Source organism: Somniosus microcephalus, chromosome 3 (genome assembly GCF_052327205.1).
Source record: "Somniosus microcephalus isolate GS21.2 chromosome 3, FLI_Smic_1.0, whole genome shotgun sequence".
Taxonomy (NCBI): Eukaryota; Metazoa; Chordata; class Chondrichthyes; order Squaliformes; family Somniosidae; genus Somniosus; species Somniosus microcephalus.
The window spans coordinates 346,135,389-346,157,344 of NC_140989.1; the positions used below are offsets into that span (position 1 = coordinate 346,135,389).

Sequence of the window (21,956 nt, forward strand, 5' to 3'; positions counted from 1 at the left end):
TCTGCAAAGCATTCATTTAAAATCTAATCCTTATTATTAAAATGTAATCACCTGTATTTGTTGTCCAATAGCTCCCTGAGCCATTGATATCATTCCGCCTTTACAATGAATTTATTGGCTTGGCCAAGGAAAGCCACAATGTTGGTGATGAAGATGATGGAAAACTAAACAGCCTGGCAGCACACAAAAAATGGTCAACCAACATAGGAAGAAAGAGAATCCTTTTTAAGGTCAAAGATTTACTCCGGCAGCTGCCACAAACCAATTACAACACTTTGCAGTACCTCATAAGCCATCTTCGCAGGTATGTAAGAGTAAAAGTATTTGGGCATTTTACAATTGCAATATGGCTGAGACCTTTGAGTACTGCTGTCTCCACCCTCCCCCCACCCCATTTCTTTTTTCATTTATGCACCTGGCTTAAAACTTGCACTGAGACAATGGGCTGGATTTTGGCAGTGCTCAGAGGGCGGGTTTGCTGTCAAAATAGCAAAGATTGACCGGGTAGGAAACCCGCTGTCAATCCGCTCCATGTGAGTTTCCCAGGTGTCGGGTCTGTCTGCGCAGAACTGACCCGACACCAAGCGGCGGGGGAAACAATTTAGATCATTAAATGGCTTGTTAACAGCCAATTTAATGCTATTTTCAGGCTACCTTGCAATTTTACATGCTCCCCCATGGGTTACCCGCTGCTCGGGGAACACGCCAGCTCACCCTGTCGTGAGTTGAGCCTGCTTTGATGTATCTGATAAGCTGACAGCTGCAGAAGTGGTATTAAGGATGCCATGTTGCAGATGTTCAGTTTCAGAGCTCAGAAACTGTTAGTTACTGCATTTGTAAGACATATAGAGATTTCTTTAGCTTGCAAGTGTTTAGAGCCAACTGTATAATCAGTGCCACCTCATTGGAACAACCTCTCTCACCATTGACATCGCTTCTGTCATCTCACCTGCAGTTGCCATCTATTGTAGCAACATCGGTGCCCTTGCAAAAATTACACCTTGGTCTTCTGAATCCTTCCACGATCAGCCCCAACACCAACATCACCAGGCACACCAACAACATCACCAACCTTCTCCGCCATTGCCTGACAACATTGCTGCCCAGGAGGCCAGCGATGGCATCACCATAGCCAGATTTACTTCACTTGACGCTGTAATCCCTGGCTGCCACAAGATGTGCCAGGTTGACACCATCCCACACCAGCACTGTAAAGCATCCCTTTAATGTCCAAGCCATTCCATTCACTATAGTAGGGGGGGCGGGGGGGGTGGAGTTATGTCTGAACTTTCACTGGAACTCAGTAAGACACTTCTCAAGGTGCGCACAGATCTGTCCAATAAGGTGAAGTGTTGAAAATATAGATTTCACTGTATGACAACACATAACCAGAAGCTTCACATGAACATTGGCTAAACCTCTCAAGTGCCTACCCTTGTGTGTTGTTAGTTGGTATGCTTGCAGTAGGATGAGGGTGAGTGTGAGGGGTGGCTAGTGAGATGGGCAAGTGATAATGTAGATAGAGAGGGATGGGTGGAGGTGCAAGGTAAGCTGGTGTGAGTAAGGATGTGCAGGAGTAGGGTATGGAAGGCAGAGTGATGGTGATGCGATGAGTGGCACAGCAGGGTGAGTTTGAGTTTGGCATTGTACTAACGTTTCGTGATCATCTGAGATCATTGAAAGGTTGGCGCCACTGCAGCCAGGCACTCCTGAGGATATTCCTGCTGTGCAATGTGCAACCAGACTGCGTTGATCTTCTGAGGAGGTCTCTTCTGCCCATGGGAAGAGAAGAGAATCTCCCTGCGTGCTGTGACTCCCTCCATAAGCATATGGAGGGAGTCGTGTGAGCCTCGGTGCAGACGTGCACCTTTGTTCAGTGCTTGTCAGTGTTTGCAGCACCTCAATGCTACAGCACAACTGTCAAAATCAATGTGGCCGTGGTCCCTTTAAGGAAATCGGCTGATGACGCGTCATCAAATGATGTCATCAGACCCGCTTCCTGTTAATTGGCCAGGAACCCCGCAGGGCGGGCTTAACAAGGCCAATCTATGGAAAATCTTTTTGAGAGCGGATGCAGACGGGAGCGGGACCGGAACCCGACATCCAGCTCTCCTGCCTCCGCAGGGAAAATCCAGCCCAACTGGTGTGTGGCCTACTCCCACACTGTAACTTAAGTCCTTTGTAATCAGCTGCAAGGAGCTTTCTAGGTGTGACAGTCCCCTTTGATTTCTCTCACTGCTGGGAGATAACATCTGATGAAAATGGTTCCAATCAAGAGTTGAGCTGCATGGGACTCAAATCTACATCTATCCCCCTGAGGCTGAACACATAACAGGTCCACGGTAGTATCTGTCACACTCATTTTCCTGTTCTAGTTTGTGTGTTACTGTGCTATGCAACCCAGGTTCCACCTTGGTTTCCAAAGGTCACTTGAACACTGAAATTACTGATATCTGCTTATGCCTTTCTAATTTTATGGGATATTTGTCAGTTTCTGTGCTAGCACCAACTGCTGAAAGCCTACACAGTGTCCCGAATGAATCGATATTAATGATTACCTCATTACTACAGTTCTGAGGGGTAATTTCATGGCCATTTTTCTCAATGGAGGAGTCTCCTTCAAAGATTTTTGCTGCAAATGCAACCAGAGGTGGCAATTGGAATCTGAACAGAACTGACCCTCAATGCTACCTTGAATCCTTAACAGATTCTACCTCTTGGACTTGTAATGTGTTCAACCACAGTGATGTAAAGTTTAAATGGCTTAGCTCTGGAGACCCTTCTTGATCATTTTGCTCTCAGCCAAGAGGATCTATAAATTACAAGCTGTGGTGTTCAGTCATGTGAACATACGAATTAGGAACATGAGTAGGCCACTTAGCCCCTCAAGCCTGCTCCGCCATTCAATAAGATCATGGCTGATCTGATTACTCCACATTCCCGCCTACCCCCGATAACCTTTCACCCCCTTGCTTATCAAGAATCTATCTACCTCTGCCTTAAAAATATTCAAAGACTCTACTTCTACCGCCCTCTGAAGAAGAGAGTTCCAAAGACTCACGACCCTCTGAGAAAAAATTCTCCTCATCTGTGTCTTAAATGGGCGACCCCTTATTTTTAAACAGTGACCACTTGTTCTAGATTCTCCCACAAGAGGAAACATCCTCTCCACATCCACCCTGTCAAGACTCCTCAGGATCTTACATGTTTCAATCAAGTCACCTCTTACTCTTCTAAACTCCAGCGGATACAAGCCTAGCCTGTCCAATCTTTCCTCATAAGACAACCTACCCATTCCAGGTATTAGTCCAGTAAACCTTCTCTGAACTGCTTCCAACACATTTACATCCTTCCTTAAATAAGGAGACCAATACTGTACACAGTACTCCAGATGTGGTCTCACCAATGCCCTGTATAACTGAAGCATAACCTCCCTAATTTTGTATTCAATTTCCCTCGCAATAAACGATAACATTCTATTAGCTTTCCTAAATACAGGAAACTTTGTGATATCCGGCACCGATGGGACCGAGCTGTTGCCGTCCCATCAAAACTGCCGGACGAACCAGTGCTAATGTTAAAACATACGGAAGCTTTTGAGCTCCGTATCTAGCAACAAACCCTGTCGCTTGCTTCTAAACAGTCGGCCGTAGCTTGCAAGCGTCTCTAGCTAAGCAACAGCTTTAGCTAGACCTTGCAGAGCCTGACTAGTGAAAAAAAAAGCAATGAAAAGAAAAAAAACTTACTGAACCGACTCCTGAATTTAGCCGGTGGCTTGAGCATTCCGGACAGTTAACCTCCGGATAAACCAAAGTTTCCTGTACTTGCTGTACCTGCATACTAACCTTTTGCGATTCATGCACTAGGACACCCAGATCCCTCTGCATCTCAGAGCTCTGCAATCTCTCACCATTTAGATAATATGCTTTTTTATTCTTCCTGCCAAAATGGACAATTTCACATTTTCCCACATTATACTCCATTTGCCAGATCTTTGCTCACTCACTTAACCTATCTTTATCCCTTTGTAGCCTCCTTATGTCCTCTTCACAATTTACTTTCTTACCTATCTTTGTGTCATCAGCAAATTTAGCAACCATACCTTCGGTCCCTTCATCCAAGTCATTTATATAAATTGTAAAAAGTTGAGGCCCCAGCACTGATCCCTGTGGCACATCACTCGTTACATTTTGCAAACCAGCAAATGACCCATTTATGCCTACTCTCTGTTTCCTGTTAGCTAGCCAATTTTCTATCCATGCCAATATGTTACCCCCTACACCATCAGCTTTTATTTTCCGCACCTTATCAAATGCCTTCTGGAAATCTAAGTACAGTACATCCACCGGTTCCCCTTTATGCACGGCACATGTTACTTCCTCAAAGAACTCCAATAAATTGGTTAAACATGATTTCCCTTTCACAAAACCATGTTGACTGCCTGATTACCGTGAACTTTTCTAAGTGCCCTGCTATAATGTCTTTAATAATAGCTTCTAACATCTTCCCTATGACAGATGTTAAGCTAACTGGCCTGTAGTTTCCTGCTTTCTGTCTCTCTCCCTTTTTGAATAAAGGAGTTACATTCGCTATTTTCCAATCGAATGGAACCTTCCCCGAATCTAGGGAATTTTGGAAAATTAAAACTAACGCATCAACTATTAGCCACTTCTTTTAAGACCCTAATCAACCTATTCTTACTTGGTTTGCAGAATTTAATATTCTCTGAACTCCTAAGTTTCTTCTCAAAATGCTTTTGGAATTCACTTTTTTTATAATAATGTTATGCCTTCATTTATATTTTCTGCCTCATTTGTTGGAACTGTAGTCATTTCTACTATGTCAATACAAACTGAGCTTTGGCCTTTTACATAGATCAGATAATGATATCTTCAGATATTGTCAACGTAGTGTTTTATGGTCTTCAACCATGGCTAACGCCAGTTCCAAACAAAGGCTGTCAAAATGGTTGTTGGTTTGCATCCTCAGTTTCTACAGTTTTCAGGCCGATTTAAGGTACGTTCACAAGGCTGAACATAGCTTCTCAGTTAAAAGTATCCACAAAGTGGCAACATGGATTAATCTGTACATCTCCAAAAAACATTCTTCAGACACAAAACTTGGAAGTATAGTGAACAGTGAGGATAGTGATAGACTTCAAGAGGACATAGACAGGCTGGTGGAATGGGCGGACACGTGACAGATGAAATTTAACGCAGAAAAGTGCGAAGTGATACATTTTGGTAAAAAGAATGAGGAGAGGAAATATAAACTAAAGGCGGTGCATGAACAGAGAGACGCAAGGGTATATGTGCACAAATCATTGAAGGTGGCAGGGCAGGTTGAGAAAGCAGTTAAAAAAGCTTACGGGACCCTGGGCTTCATGAATAGAGGTATGGGGCTGGATTTTACTCACCGAGACGAGTTGGGGGTGGGACTGCTGCCTTCCGGATTCTAGTCCCACCCCACCCCCCCCCAGCAACATCCGACAGACAGATGCTATTTTCCCCTGATTGGCCCACTCTGTGGGCTTGCTGGCCAATTAAGGGAAAGCCGGTGTCAGATGACGCCAGTTGATGATGCTTCATCTGCCGGTTTTCTTAAAGACACATGGATCATAAATTTTTGACAGATGATTTGACAATATTTGACAGCATTGAGGTGCTGTCAAACACGACAATCGCTGTACAAAGGTGAGCCCTTGCACCCAGGCCCTCCAATAACTCCTTAGGATAAAACAGATGGCAGCTGCAGGTGAGGGTACAGAAGCGATCTGTCACTTCTCCCATTGAGTTGAGGCCACACAAACACTTCAAAGCTTGTCACCTACAGAAAAATCTAAACACATTAAAAATGACTTTCCCAACATTCCCTTACCTCTGATACTCACCAGCGTCCCATTGCATCCTTCACACCACTTCTGCAGCTGTCATCTGTACACCAACAGTACAACAGACCCACAGCATGCCTCACTTACCCTGGCGGGGTTTCCCGACGTCGGGAAGCCCGCAGCAGAAGTCGCAAAATGGGAAAAAGCTTCTTAACAGGCAGTTAAGTGACTATACATAAGAACATAAGAACATAAGAAATAGGAGCAGGAGTAGGCCAATCGGTCCCTCGAGCCTGCTCCACCATTCAATAAGATCATGGCTGATCTGATCCTAACCTCAAATCTTCTATCACTCTGCATCCACCCGAACCCATGTGATCTCCCGGGAGAGGCGAAAAACCAGATAAAGACCCAATGGCCAATTTGGGAGAAAAAAATCTGGGAAATTCCTCTCCGACCCATCTAGGCGATCGAAATTCTTCCAGGAGATCACTCTGTCCCTATATTTTCTACAGTACTTACCTTCTGTAAAGGCGATCTCCACCCCAGCCAGGAACAGGAATAAAACCATCTCCTGAAATCTAACAGAATTAGAACACAGTAGGAGCAGAACAAGGCTACACGGCCCCTGGGCCCGCTCCACTACCAACAGGGCCATGACCATTCCGAACCCAGACTCATGTCCAATTTCCTGCCCGCTCCCCGTAACCCTTTATTCCCTTTACTTCTAGGAAACTATCTATTTCTGTTTTAAATTTATTTAATGATGTAGCTTCCACAGCTTTCTGGGGCAGCAAATTCCACAAACCTACCACCCTCTGAGTGAAGAAGTTTCTCCTCATCTCAGTTTTGAATGAGCAGCCCCTTATTTTAAGATTATGCCCCCTAGTTCTAGTTTCACCCATCATTGGGAACATCCTCACCGCATCCACCCGATCAAGCCCCTTCACAATCTTATATGTTTCAATAAGATCGCCTCTCATTCTTCTGAACTCCAATGAGTAGAGTCCCAATCTACTCAACCTCTCCTCATATGACCACCCCCTCATCCCCAGGATTAACCGAGTGAACCTTCTTTGTACTGACTCGAGAGCAAGTATGTCTTTTCTTAAGTATGGACACCAAAACTGTATGCAGTATTCCAGGTGCGGCCTCACCAATACCTTGTACAACTGCAGCAATACCTCCCTGTTTTTATATTCCAACCCCCTAGCAATAAAAGCCAACATTCCATTGGCCTTCTTAATCACTTGCTGCACCTGCATACTAACTTTTTGAGTTTCGTGCACCAGGACCCCCAGATCCCTTTGTACTACAGTACTTTCCAGTTTCTTTCCATTAAGATAATAACTTGCTCTATGATTTTTCCTGCCAAAGTGCATAACCTCACACTTTCCAGTATTGTATTCCATCTGCCAAATCTCTGCCCACTTACTTAGCCTGTCTATGTCCCTTTGCAGGTTTTTTATGTCCTCCTCACTCACTACTTTCCCTCCCATCTTTGTATCATCTGCAAACTTTGATATGTTACACTTGGTCCCCTCCTCCAAATCGTTAATATAGATTGTAAAGAGTTGGGGACCCAGCACTGACCCCTGCGGAACACCACTAGTTACTGGTTGCCAATCTGAGAATGAACCATTTATCCCAACTCTCTGCTTTCTGTTAGAGAGCCAATCCTCCACCCACGCCAGAATATTACCCCCAATCCCGTGATTTTTTATCTTGAGCAATAATCTTTTGTGTGGCACCTTGTCAAATGCCTTTTGGAAGTCTAAATACACTACGTCCACTGGTTCCCCTTTATCCACCCTGTATGTTACTTCCTCAAAAAACTCAAGCAAATTTGTTAAACATGACTTCCCCTTCATGAAACCATGCTGAGTTTGCCCTATTAAATTATGTTTATCCAAATGTCCCGTTACTGTCTCCTTAATAATCTTCTTCCCACCGCTAGGAGTCGGGACCCTGCGCAAATCAGGGACCCGACTCCCGGGAAGATTGCTTGGAGGCGGGTTGGGACCCGCTCCCATTCGTTTTGACTTTCCCAGCAGTCCCGCCTCCAAATCCGCCTCCTCAGGGCTGGTAAAATCCAGCCCATAGAGTACAAAAGCGTGGAAATTATGATGAACCTGTATAAAACACTGATTCGGCCTCAACTGGAGTATTATGTCCAATTCTGGGCACCGCACTTTAGGAAGGATGTGAAGGCTTTAGAGAGGGTGCAGAAAAGATTTACGAGAATGGTTACAGGAATGAGGGACTTCAGTTATGCGGATAGACTGGAGAAGCTGGGGTTGTTCTCCTTAGAGCAAAGAAGATTGAGAGGAGATTTGATAGAGGTGTTCAAAATCATGAGGGGTCTGGACAGAGTAGATAGAAAGAAACTGTTCCCATTGGCAGAAGGATTGAGAACCAGAGGACACAGATTTAAGGTGATTGGCAAAAGAACCAAAGGCGACGTAAAAAAAACCTTTTTACGCAGCGAGTGGTTAGGATCTGGAATGCACTGCCTGAAAGGGTGGTGGCTTTCAAAAGGGAATTGGATAAGTACCTGAAAGAAAAAAATTGCTAGCTATGGGGAAAGGGCAGGCAAGTGGGACTAGCTGAGGTGCTCTTGCAGAGAGCCGACACGGGCTCGACGGACCGAATGGCCGCCTTCCGTGCTGTAACCATTCTATGATTCTATTCTATGATATCAGTTGAAGCTGACCATGGTAGAGGTTTTATCTCATCCAAGAGGGCCTCTTCATTCTCCCTCAGTTGGTATAGTATACAGTGAATGAGAGCATAAAGATGAATTATGTTGCCATTAGGGTCTTCCATTTGTCAATGTCTTTTTTTTTTAATTCGCTTATGGGATCTGGGCGTCGCTGGCAAGGCCAGCATTTATTGCCCATCTCTAGTTGCCCTTGAGAAGGTGGTGGTAAGCTGCCTTCTTGAACCGCTGCAGTCCGTGTGGTAATGGTACTCCTACTGTTAGGTAGGGAGTTGCCGTTGCCATGTCCGTAGCTGGTGCCGAGGTCGATGGCGGGTGGTCCGTCCAGTTTCATTCTTATTATTGTTTTTCGTAGCGGTTTGTTACAACTGAGTGACTTTCTAGGCCATTTCAGAGGGCAGTGAAGAGTCAACCACATTGCTGTTGGTCTGGAGTTTGTTGTCCCCCACACCAGCCACTCTTGCCAGCTATTATCTCGTCATTGTTGGAATGTTCTCTGCTTGGTTAATTTTTTTAAACATATGGAATGTATCTAATTGATGAGGGACTTGAATTTATTTGGATTGTAAATTACCCTCCATCTACTGAGTTCTGATCACGACATTTTTTGGTAATAGAATCATAGAATGCTATAGCATAGGAAGAGGTCAATTTGGCCCATCGTGCCTGTGGCGGCTCTTCGAAAGCTATCCAATTAGTCCCACTCCCTGCTCTTTCCCCGTAGCCCTGCACATTTTTTCCTTTCCGTTTATCCTTTCAGGTAGTGCATTCCAGATCATGACAAATCGCGGCGTACTTTTTGTTTCCTCATGACACCTCTGGTTCTTTTGTCAATTACCTTAAATCTGTGTCCTTTGATTATTGACCCTTCTGCCAGTGGAAACAGTTTCTCCCTATTTACTCGATCAAAACCATTCATGATTTTGAACACCTCTATCAAATCTCCTCTTAACATTTTGAAAACAATATTTTGAAAGCTGTGGATTTACCTCAAAGATACTGGAATTAGATTACTAGCGTACTAATATTAAAATGATGGTCTGATTTTCTATCATCCCGGATTTCCCACCCCGTACAAAAAAAGAAGTTGGGCAACTAAGACAATCCTATGGTGTATCAAGGATAGTTTGTAAACAAAGATAACAAAAGTGAGTATTTGTTTTTTGTTAACCATAGAATGGCCCAACAGCCAAGTGCATGGTTTAAACTTATCACAGTTGCATTTTTCCTCAACAGGGTGGCAGAGAAAGAAGAAGAAAATAAAATGTCAGCCAGCAACCTTGGAATAATTTTTGGGCCCACTCTCATACGACCAAGACAAACAGATGCTACTGTATCATTATCGTCTCTTGTTGATTATCCATATCAGGCTCAAATGGTAGAGTTACTCATAACCCACTATGAAAATATATTTGTTTCGTCACTGACTCCATCATTGAATTCACAAACTGGAAATGTATTAATTGATGAGAAAGACAAGATCATGTCTTTATCACAGGAGGAAGGTTTCACACAAAACAAAGGTCCTCCAATAACTAACAAAGAGGTAAGTGCTAGTTAGTATTAGAAAAATTATTACGTGAAAAACAAGTGCTTCTGAGAATTTGCTGCTTTCCTCTCTGCCTGCAATACATTGAATACATTTAAAAATACAAATACATTTCTGGCAATGTAGCAGAAATCTAGCTGAAAGGTACTTTTAGCAGAGATTTATGTGGTCCAACAAAAATCTCAATTTTGTAAGTTATTTTAAAAATTCCTGCCAATTTATATTTCTCCTCTTCTCCCCCCCACCCCCTCCCCCCACCACCCTCATCCCCATAATTACCGGTCCCATCATAAAAATGATGACTGCCTTCCACAGATGTTAATCTTTTGACATCACCTGATTTCACAAATTTTATCTAGAATTGGCCTATATAGAATCCGTATACATCATCACTTGACAAAGTAACTATTAGAATTTATTACAACTTGCATTTCTCAAGAAAAAAAATTAGAGCGCTTTAAAAGATGGGGATGGGTGTGGGGGGCGATGAAGGTTAACACTGAACAGGAGGAAAAAATAATTTGAGGGAAAGGACAAAGGGAAGATTGAAGAAAGAGCCAGGAGGGAGTGAAGCTTTTAAAAACTGGGATGGGGTGGCAAAGCGGAGAGAGTTTGAGGGTAGGGACATAACTGCCACGACTGAAGCAGAAAACATGGAATAATCTGCCATTGACGTAATGTTGGGTGTACGTGATGGACATATGGCTGGAGAAAATCAGTCAAGCAGGATGAAATGAGGCTATGGAGAAAAGTGAGGTCAACAGTTTCCTTAAATTACTGTTCTTCCTGCCACTGCTTCTGATCAAGTCTGGAGATACGCAATTCCCATTGCTAAATGGGAAGAAATAGGGGCTCTGTTTTTAGTTTAACTAGAGCCCTGACGGCAGCTTGCACAACCCATGAAAATATGGGACTCCAGAAATCATGCATGTCATTAGCTATGGGAGTATTCCACATCTGCAGTCAACTGCATCCCTTTAATGTACAGCCACCTTAAAGCTTAAATAAGATTTAGAAAGTATTTACATAAATCCCTGCGTGTTGTACAAAATACTGTAGCATGCACTGTGATACCTCAATGTTTTAAAAGTTTTCTGTAGCAACTAGACTTTTTTGTACAATAATTGAAGTGAAATGGAGATGCAATGCTTTTGCATGATGTATTAATGCTGCCCTAACTTACAAATATAATAGTAACATATTTTACATTGGCAGGGCTTTGGGTTGTCTGCAAATGAGAGGGAATCTTCAGAAATAGCATCTTCTAGTGAGACCCTAAATGAGGGGAAGGATCTAAAATGGAACAGAAAAGGCAATGAATCAGGTTTGTAGCTTGGTATATGTTTATAAAAATAGTGATTGTTTTTGAGATTTCAAAAATTGAGTAAAAGCAAACATCGTAAATCACTTTTTTTCAAATTGGTAATATAAAAGATTTTCAAGTATAAAACAGTGGCATTAAGCTGCAGTAATATTATTACCACATTTGTAATAAGATTATTGTTTCACAATTATGATGCAATACTCCAAGAAATTAAGCCACACGCTGAATAAGTGTCAACCTTGACTCTGGTAGTATTCTCACCTCTTAATCAGAAGGTCCCCACCCCAGAGATTTGAGCACATAATCTAGACTGACACTCCCAATGCAGAGGGAGCAATGCTTTGCTTGTCATCAAAAAATGTAGACCGATTTATCATTGTTAATCATTAAAATGATGCAAATGTTTCTTTAGCTTAAGCTTTATTAAATAATCTACTTTGAGTACTTATTACGGTATAAATTATATAACATTTCAGATCCAGACGTCACACACAATGCAGAAAAGCCTGTTGAATTGCTGAAGGACTTACAATATCCACAAGCGTCAGAAGTACACAAGGCCAACAAGTCGTCATTAATTGACAAAACTAGTCAACAGCTTGTTACAGTTAATATGCGACCTCCCAGGTTGAAAGCAGTTATTCCAAGACCTGCTAGCTTACCTGTTCCTGAAACCATGATTTCTTACTCCTTGAATGACAAAAATTCAAAAGGGTGCAGCAATACAAACAACAGTGAAAGGAGTCCTATTATTGAAGAAGTCCCAGAGATGAAAATTCCAACTCGTACACCTACATGCTGCAGACATTCATACTATGATACCCAGTCACTACGTAGAACTTGGGACAGACAGTATAAATGTTATGATATAACTCAAAAGACAGCTATGATTATGGCAAATGTTGCTCCAGAAAACAAAACCAATGACAATTCTTTCTCTCCACCCCTAGCCTATAGCTCTGGCAATAGCTTTGCAAGTAGTTTGCTTCCCAATAAGCCATGTACAGTTACTGTTAAGCCAGCAAGGACCACTAAGACTGATGGGAACTCATTAGAGTCTGCCTCCCTTTATGCATTTCGTCCTCCAAGAACCTTGCAACCTCCACCTGGCACTTTTTACAAACCTCCCTCTAATACAATCAAGCATATTGGAGACTCTTTGCCCAAACCTATCGCAGCATTAGCTAATAGCTCTGATTCAGTACAAGGTGGCAATGGAACATTTAATCCTGTAGAGGATAATGAAAATGGTCTAGCTAAGGAAATGGAGAAACCACCAAGTACAGCCAAAGAAGCTCAAGGAGAACATAAACTGACATTTCAAAGACTGCGATCAAAACGAATTCCGCCAGACTATGAATACAGAGAAGCCCATTTTGTTTAAAGGCCAATTACCTGAACTCTTGAAGTGTTAATCTACCAAGTTAATTTTGAAATGTTTTATTTTTCTATGTGAGGAAACAGTGCCATAACACAATCTGGAATACAAAACTTTGACAGTAAAGATGCATCTTGAAGTGAAGTTCAAATTCCTCTAGGTAGCTATTATCAACAAAAAGTATGTTGCAATTTTCATATTTCTGAAGCTACCCTAGCTTCCAAACAAAAGCTGGAGCAGTTAGTCTTTGAGATATTAATATTGAGTTTTAAATGAGTTGATTTTAAATCCTAAAGTAATATACAAGTCAAAGTGTATGTTTACCCAGTAAAAGTGGGATAATTGCTAAATACGTGGCACAGTATAAACTTATAGCCATATTTTGTGGCAATAGTAATATGTTAATACTTATAGAATTTTTTGTAATCATCCAAAGTCTTATGAGCTTTGTATCCTCTGCTGCCATTCTTAATTGTGCAATCAAAGCTTACTATAGCAATCTTAAAAACTGCACAGGCCACAAGGCATGTCCCTTAATGTGCAAAACCCTGAAATGTTTCCATATTAATGGTTTGTCCACATATTATAAGCCAAGAGATTTTAAAGTACATAACTTGTAGTCTTCATTTTATATCGGTGTATGTAGTACGGTCGGTGACCAAAATGATGTACTCATTAGGGATTCTGTCTTAAAATGTGAATTGGAAAAGCATTACCTTTAATTTGTGCATCAGTTTATTATTTATATATGCTCATTTTGTTGCAAGTATTTTTTTTGTTTACATTACTTTGTACACAAGACACACTAAGCTATGTTCCTTAAAGCAAATATATTAATTCCTGTATATGAAGTGTAATGAGTTGAAAGAAATGTCTTAACCTTTGGAAAGTTGCCTTATGTAATTTATTAAAATTTAGGTTTTCTATATGTGTATTTTATAAATGTTAAATTTGTGTAAACTAATTGGACACCATCTATATAAGATCAATTATGAACTTTTTCTGTTTTTTGTACTGGTAATGCTTTTAGGTGGATTATTTGAGCCGTAGGAAATTTGACTGAGGTGTAAATGGGCAGTGTTTCACATCAATGTTTGCAACAGCTATTCCAAGAATGTCTCACTTTTCTGCTTTGCATTTGTGTGTTGCAACATTTTATAGGAAGTTTTACCAGTGATGCACTGTTCTCGGTATTCCTTCAGGTGGGAGACCTGCAATGTTATGAAGGTCTCCAATGGAAGAAGGAAGGGTGAGACATGGTCACTTAGACATTCTGTGAGCATCTTGGTGTGTGTGTTAAAATGTGGTGTCTTATGTTTACAGTTGACACATGCTATCTTCGGAGAGCGAAAATGCTGGTAATGTTTGCAGAATGAAGTCCGATTGTTTTTCTATCCTAATCATTCTACTATATTGCAGTATTGGAAATTCTGAACCATAGCCTCCTTGTATGGCATTAGATTGTAATAAATGTTCTTTTTATTTACTAGAATGCTTATTGGTGAAAAAAACTCAATAATAGAGTTGCCATATACTTTGACCACTTTCACACCACCTCTACCACACCTCCTTCCAACAAGAAAAGCCATTTTTTTTTATAAAAAGGATAAAATTACTTGGATGCCGGCATTTTTTTTTTCGAAGTTAAACTAAGCTTTCATTACTTATATCCTAGCCACTTATGCCGAGATTAGTTTTTCACACTCCACTGGTCTCACAGCTTGGATGTATGGAGAAAATCTCTCCGTATCTCTAAGTGATCCCTCCTCCTTGCCAAAGTGAGATACTCTTCTTGAACATTAGGGCTGGATATTAACTCGGTGGTGGGGAGGGCTGCTCGAGGTCGAAGAATGGGATTCCCTCGGGTCCTGCTGAATTTGAAGGCCGGACCTGATTAGCATTTTTGTCTATGTTTCCCGGCTACAGCCAGCCAGATTGAGAGCCTGGCTGTCGGGCAGGTAGGCCTTCAGCACCAGGCCGCAGCCGGGGAGCAGAGAGGAATTGGAAAGGCCGGTGAGGGAAAAAGATCGGAGGTCAGAGAGAAGATCAGAGTCCGGCGGGGCGGGGGAGATCGGAGGCCGGAGCAGTGGGGAGATCAGAAGCCAGAGGCAAAATCAGGGTCTGGAGCAGGGGCGAGATCGGAGGCAAGATCAGGATCCAGAGATCGGAGGCCAGGGTCGGGGGAGATCGGAGGCCAGAGGGTAGATCCAAGGTCTGGGGAGATCGGAGGCCAGAGGGTAGATCCAAGGTCTGGGGAGATCGGAGGCCAGAGGGTAGATCCAAGGTCTGGGGAGATCGGAGGCCTCGTGGAAGAGATCAGAAGAGACGGGGGATGATCGGAAGGGTCGGTGGGTGTCTGATCGCGGGGGCGAATGAAGCAGGTAAACTGGATCCTGCAGATAAGTGGAAAGGCACTTGCCTCCTGAATCCAGCACTCCTCGTGCTCGCAAAACTTGGCCAGCCAGGGTTAAATTTAAAATGGTGGTTAAATATGAGGAACACAACCTCATTGTAATACTTAAAATGCCAACCCGCCTACTGAGAGCGGGTTGGTTGCCGCCCACCCCGTCCTGCCTCCGTTAAAACCAGAAGTCTCCCCCAACCCAAACCCACCTGTTTTTAGGGGTTAAAATTCCCCTCTTATTCTTTATCTATTATAGCTGGGGTGAAGGTGTTCCAGTTCCAAACAACCTCCTCCAACATTTGGTCACAAATCAGCCCCAAACCTCAGGTTCATTTAGGAGTTGAGTACTGCCCAGTTCAGACTCTAGTTGTATAACCGGAACATCCAGCTCCCCAACAATTACTCCGGTGATTGTATTGTCTCCATCAGTACTGAAGTCAGTCATCCAAAGTAGTTAACTCTGGCTCTACGATAGAATCAAGCCAACTCCCAACACTGATCATCAATAATAACTGAAAAGAGCAGAAAGTTGGTTGAGGGGCTTGCTATAAGAATCTTTCAACCATTGAAAACTTCTCATATGGTTAGTTTTGTTCAGATGGTGGTCATCAGAGAATGAAGTAAACATACCTACCTTAAGTACTTTTTAACAAGTAATCAAAGAATGAAAGGTAGCTGCATAAAGTATTAAATTTAATGTTTATATTTCTAACTTAAGGCTACCAGGAATAGATATTTGGGAGGTAGAATCACTTTAAAATTCCTTCAGAAGATCCATCTTATTGAAGTGGCACTTGTACAGTCCGCAACAATCGTGCCAGACTGTCCTTTGGAAGGCTCGGAGGAGCTCCAAATGGAGACATTTGTGTGGAGGAAGATGCTTGATTGCAGTTGAATGTATTCAGCAAGTTTGTAACGCCAATCTGCTAATTGTTCAGGCTGCCTGCATTTTCTGCTAGGGTATTCTACCATTGCCATTATGCAGTTGGTGTAAGGTAGACTGAACAAGGTTTGGTTGAATTCTTTGAGGAGGTTACCAGATTGATAAATAAAGGTAGCCTTGTAGACATTGTATATCTTGATTTTCAAAAAGCTTTTGATAAAGTGCCAAACAATAGGTTATATACAAGAGAGAGCCCTGTGCGATTGGAGGGAGGATCCTGGGTTGGTTAGGGAATCGGTTGCATTCTTGTAGACAGAGTTGCCATTAAAGGTAGTGGCTCTGCATGGAGACCGGTTACGAGTAGTGTTCCGCAAGGATCGGTGCTAGGACCATTACTTTTCATAATCTCTATCAATGAACTGGGTGGAGGGTACTGGGGCTACTATCCGCAAGTTTGCGGGTGACACAAAGATCTGTGCTGGTGTCAGAACCCTTTAGAAAAAAAGATTACAATCTAATCTAGATGCGATGGAGTAATGGGTCAATCCATTTAATGTAGATCAATGTAGTGTTAAGCACGTGGGTAGGGTTGATGCCAAGTATGTGTACACCGTGCTGGATTCTAAATTAAAGTATGTTGAGTGGGAAAGAGACCTAGATGTTGTAATGCATGAATCTCTATAAACATTCACAACCTGTACCAAGATGCTATAGCAAAAGCAAATAGAGTATTAGGATCTATAACTAGGACAATCCAATATAAAACATAAAGCACCATAGTGTCCTTGTACAAGACCTTAGTTAGACCCCATCTACAATACTATGCCGAACTCTAATCCTCTCACATGGTGGAAGTTCTAGAGGCCCTCAGATATTCAGATGAAGACCGCTAGATTAACACCTAGTTTAAAAACCCTTGGTTATCACAATAGCTTTGGAGAGCTGGGTCTTTTTACTCTAGAAAAGCGTAGACTTTGGGGTGACTTTAAAATGATGAAAGGACGAGACTGTCCATGTGGTCGGATTATTTGAAATGGATAAATTGGGGAAAACAAGGGCATGCATCTGAACTATATGCATACAATTAGGTTAGATGTCGGGAGGATTTTCTTTTCACACGGGGTCATTGATCTCTGGAATAAGTTTCTGGCTCGTGCAGTGAGAGTAGATTCACTGCAAGTGTTCAAAAGGGAGCTGGACATATGCCTGGAGGAGGAAAGTATTGCTGCGTACAGAAGGGTAGACGAGAAGTTGGATGATGTACCTCATGGTCACTGTTATCTCTTGGAACTAGTTTTTGATTGCCTGGGGGAGGGGGGGTGTCGGAGAGGAATTTCCCGGAATCCTTTTTTCCTGAATTGACCTAGGGCTTTTTAACCTGTTTTATTTGCCTTTCATGGCTGCTGGTGGGTGAGGAGCATTGAGACCACGTTGTCTAGTTAGAACACGACTGAATGGGACAAACTCAATGAAGCAGCTGATCTTTTTCTGTCTGCCTTTTTGGTATGCTCGTATTGCGATGTTGGTGGAATTTGATGAGTTGCTAAAGGCCCATGGAACGACACTCTAGCATGAGCAGCTTCTTTGAGATAGGAGGGGGTAAGGGAAGAAAATTCGAGGGGAAATTGGAATAGGTTTATCAAGATTTTTAAATTTTTGTAAAAAAACACTAAGAATTTGCTGAGCTCCCCTGCTGCCTTAGTTGATAAAAGGCAGCAAGTACCTAAATTATACAGACCAGAGGATTCTTGGTTCAGTATTCAATCTGTGCTGAGTTAGATGGCCTCAGCAACTCTAATAGTGAAAGGAAAGTCAAGCAGAGTTTTTGCTCCTGATCACTATCCAGTGAATCTTGATGGAAGGTATGTTACTTGCCTTTGGATAGAATGCACAAATGCTAATCTTTTGTTCCCAGCCCAAGATCCCATATTTCACTATGTAAATTCATTTATGAATATCTCCTTTTGTGCCTAATTTATATGCTCCTAATCACACCTGGACGGAGAAGGTGATCATGATAACAGCCCAGTTTGACTGCAGTCGCCTAATTCTCCAGAAGTGATCTGCCCAATCACATGGACCAGATTAAATTCACAAGGACTGAGTGTAAAGATCATTCAAACACTGTTGCTTCCTGTAAGTCTGGTACTCGGACGCTGTACAATTGTAACTACCACCACTTTGCTACTGTATTTCAAAATCAGAAGTTTATATATGCTGTGTTCAGCAATGTGAATTAAGTTCATCAGTATTTCTAAAGATTACTGTTCTAAAGTGAACCAGTTGGATTTTTACAACAATCCAACAGCTTCATGGTCACTTTTACTGTATTCAAATTCCCAAACTCCCATGATGAAATTTGAACTCGCATTCTCTAGATTATTAATCCGGTAACATAACGACTACACTACTGTACCCTGTATTTATGTTGAAGTGTTGCTTTTAAGTTTATATTTAGCTTACAAAGAGTTAAAATCCCTGCTGCTGCCAAAAACTTGGAGAGGAGGGAGTGAGAAGATGTGTATTCAAATCAATCCAAATGGACCAACAACAACTTGCATTTATGTAGTGCCTTTAAATAAGTAAAATGTCCCAAGACACTTCACAGGACCAGTCTGAAATGTTGCCTGCCTTCAGCTGATACAATAGTGCCCATTTAGACCTTCCTGCAAACCATATAAGAACATAAAAATTAGAAGCAGGATTAGGCCATACGGCCCTTCGAGCCTGCTCCGCCATTCAATAAGATCATGGAGGATCTTTGACCGCAACTTCACTTTCCCGCCCGATCCCCATCTCCCTTGATTCCCCTAGAGTCCAAAAATCTATGTTATCTTGGCCTTGAATATACTCAACAACTCAACATCCACAGCCCTTTGGGGTAGAGAATTCCAAAGATTCACAACCCTCTGAGTGAAGAAATTCTTCCTCATCTCAGTCTTAAATGGCCGACCCATATCCTGAGACCATGCCCCCTACTTCTAGACTCTCCAGCCAGGGAAAAAACAGCCTCTCAGCATCTACCTGTCAGTCCCCCTCAGAATCTTATATGTTTCATTGAGATCACCTCTCACTCTTCTAAACTCCAGAGAGTATAGGCCCAATCTACTCAATCTCTCCTCATAGGACAACCCTCTCATCCCAGGGACTGTGTGACTGTGACTTACTGTTTTATATGTTGCGGAAAGCATTGTAGACGCTGTTAAAAGTCTACAATTGGTACTTTCTTCGGTCACCTATAATCTGCAAAATAAACCAGCTTTAATTTTTCATTGGTCTCATCTCACCAGAGTTCTTCTTCACTTCCATCTCTCACGAGATTGGAGAAATGCACAAGGTCGTACATGTGAGATTACCGTACCCAATTCATATAATACAAGGCTTTTATTGTTACAGCCCTGGGTCATGTATCTCAATACTTGATATTGAGCAGTAACGGTAAATTGCTGAAATTATGGGAGGCTGAAGAATTGACCAGTGATATCTAGAGCAGAAGTTTGTAACCCCTACATCCTATGTGGACTTTGAGGGGGAAAAGTTCGGTTGCTTTGTGGGGCGCTAACGGAGCACAAAGCAACTAGCGCCTGGGCGCAACGCTGTAAACACCTCCCATGAAATTTAGCGTGAGGTTAGCGGTGGCAGTAGCCGGTAGCGACCCATGGCGCTGCGCCTCCGCCGATGACGTCATCGCCGTGTGCAGTGCCCCGGCCGCAAACTTGGTTCGCGCCCCCTGACCTACCGCCGGATGCTATGTCCGACAGGGGCGGCGATAATTAAAGGGCAAGTGCCGGGCTGCCATTTTTTTGGGGCCACCTGCCCCCTCTCGCCTCCTGCTGCGGGGTGCCAGCAGCAATCAGGCAGCCCGGCACACTTCTTGAGTGCCGGGGTCTTTTGCCAGCACCCCGCTCCCTGGTGGTCCAGCAGGGCCTCGGTGCGTGCTGTGCTAGGCTCCTCCCCTTTAATCGGGAGGGAGGCCTGCAGTACCGCGTGGCGCTGCTGCACGTAGTGCCACGATATTCAATGGGAACGGCCCAAGAGGGAGGGGGAGCACTTCCAGTAGCGCCCCGCCTCCTGCTTGGGGCGCTACCATTGAATTTCGGGCACAGGAGCGCTAACCTTTTTGAAGTTATCACACCCAAAGGGGCGTGAACCAATTCCCCCCCCCCCCCCCCCACCACCGAGTCTTCTTGTGGGTGATGAACATGAGTGCCTTGAAATTTGGCGGTTCTTTTAGTGGCACTAAAATTCCTTTATCCACTTTTAATTGAAGCATTAGCCCTTTGCCTACACGACGACAGTGATTACACATCAAAAGTAATTCATTGACTGAAGTGCTTTTTTTTCATGACAAGTATTCGTATTCAACGGTCTAAATTTCAAAGCAGGGGTGGGCTTGACTCGCTCTATACAAATATTGGCAACCTTTTGTATGAAATCTATAAACGCTTGCATGTAACCTATAAACCTTTCTAATATATGTATTGTGAAATTATTTGTTTTCTGTTTGTTGTGCATTCAAGCTTAATTTAACCCAGAGCCCATACAGTAAAGCTTAATCATACTGATTGGTTTATTTGCTTCAGCAGTAGGGCATCGGACTTTTAAAACTAATACTAAAATACAAGTACTTATTATAAACAATAATGGTCTTTATTTGCATCTTAGGACTATCTACCCTTTCAATTTATTTTCTGATCCTTCCAGCTACTCCATAGGACTGAACCAGGTTAAGGAGCTTTACAGGGACCTAACAAGCAATGTAAGGACACCTGACAGTCAAGGAAAGCCACTTATAGGAGGAGAATGTAGCAAAGTCTGTCTTTGTTATTGTGTATTGCTATGTATAACAGTACTCTATAGTATTTATTTATGCATGCAGAAAATTACAAAAGATCTAACTAAGCACTTTTAACAACAACCTGTAGTTTTGTTTCTGATTTAATTAAAAGGAATAGCAAAATCAATAAGGAGAATATCCTCATTAAATTCAAATTATCACTGTTATTGTTTTATATTAAATATTTGGATTTTTTGCAGCATTGAAATATGGAAATCCTTAACAAACAAAAATAATTGGCACAATTAAGCAGATATTATTTTAGTAGTTAGCCTAAGAATATTATGTCTGTCCAATTTGTGCTATTACTGAGTCTGCAGAGGGTTTTACTGTACTGCATCTTGGAATAATTAATAATGACAGCCTTGCATATGATTTGCTACAATTTAATAAGGATGGCATCATAAAGTGTCGTGAAATGTAGGTCACGTATTAACAAAGCCTCCTTCTGTGAATTTACTTTCATGTTTTTGTTTCAAATGTTTTAATCAAAAGTCAGTGAAATATGTAACTTGTTCAAATGGTTTTCACTTCAACCAAGTCGATGGAAAAAACAAATCTACATTTACCAGTTTTTCTTGCACTTACTGCTCGGCTAGTGATGTTCCATTTTGAGTAAGGGATTAAAACAATCAGATTACATTTGAGCTGTGTAATTTGAAGCAGCTCCTGTGAGATGTGGATCATTAGGAACTCGCTTAGAAATGTATTCTCATAAGAAGAGTTTGCTTCCTTGGATATTACTTTCAAATGTCAGTTCTCAATCTGAGGTAAGCTAAAGTATAGTATTCTCTTTTTTTACATTCAACAAGTAGTTCTTGTTTTGCATGTTCTACCTACTCCATAGGTTCTTGTTAATCTGATACAGGCCTTACTGCTTCGTCTAGATCATTATTGCTCAAACCATGCTTAATAACTGTTGGAATGCAAGAATTGTGTAGATGCACATGCGAATAAAGTCCTTTTTGGTTTCTGGAATCGTACAAGGAGCACATTGAAACCTTAGTTTTGTGGGAAAATGTAGTCTGAAAT

At 42.2% G+C, this 21,956-nt stretch overlaps 2 protein-coding genes across 4 annotated transcripts in view; both read left to right on the forward strand.

Annotated features, from left to right (window-relative positions):
• Nucleotides 1-14,286, forward strand: part of LOC147122310 (rho GTPase-activating protein 29-like) — a 121,078-nt gene extending 106,792 nt beyond the window's left edge. Inside the window, exons 20-23 of the mRNA XM_085983292.1 lie at nucleotides 72-304; nucleotides 9,786-10,095; nucleotides 11,314-11,422; nucleotides 11,899-14,286. Coding sequence (XP_085839418.1) covers nucleotides 72-304; nucleotides 9,786-10,095; nucleotides 11,314-11,422; nucleotides 11,899-12,806 — 1,560 coding nt within the window. The 3' untranslated portion in view covers nucleotides 12,807-14,286. The remainder of the gene's footprint in view (nucleotides 1-71; nucleotides 305-9,785; nucleotides 10,096-11,313; nucleotides 11,423-11,898) is intronic.
• Nucleotides 14,287-15,865: 1,579 nt separating this feature from the next.
• abca4b (ATP-binding cassette, sub-family A (ABC1), member 4b) overlaps nucleotides 15,866-21,956 on the forward strand; it is a 187,505-nt gene continuing 181,414 nt past the window's right edge. Inside the window, exon 1 of one of the 3 annotated variants that reach the window (XM_085983291.1) lies at nucleotides 15,866-21,694. The gene's annotated coding sequence lies outside the window, so the exon portion shown is untranslated. The remainder of the gene's footprint in view (nucleotides 21,695-21,956) is intronic. The other 2 variants (XM_085983290.1, XM_085983289.1) reach the window with 2 other exon arrangements.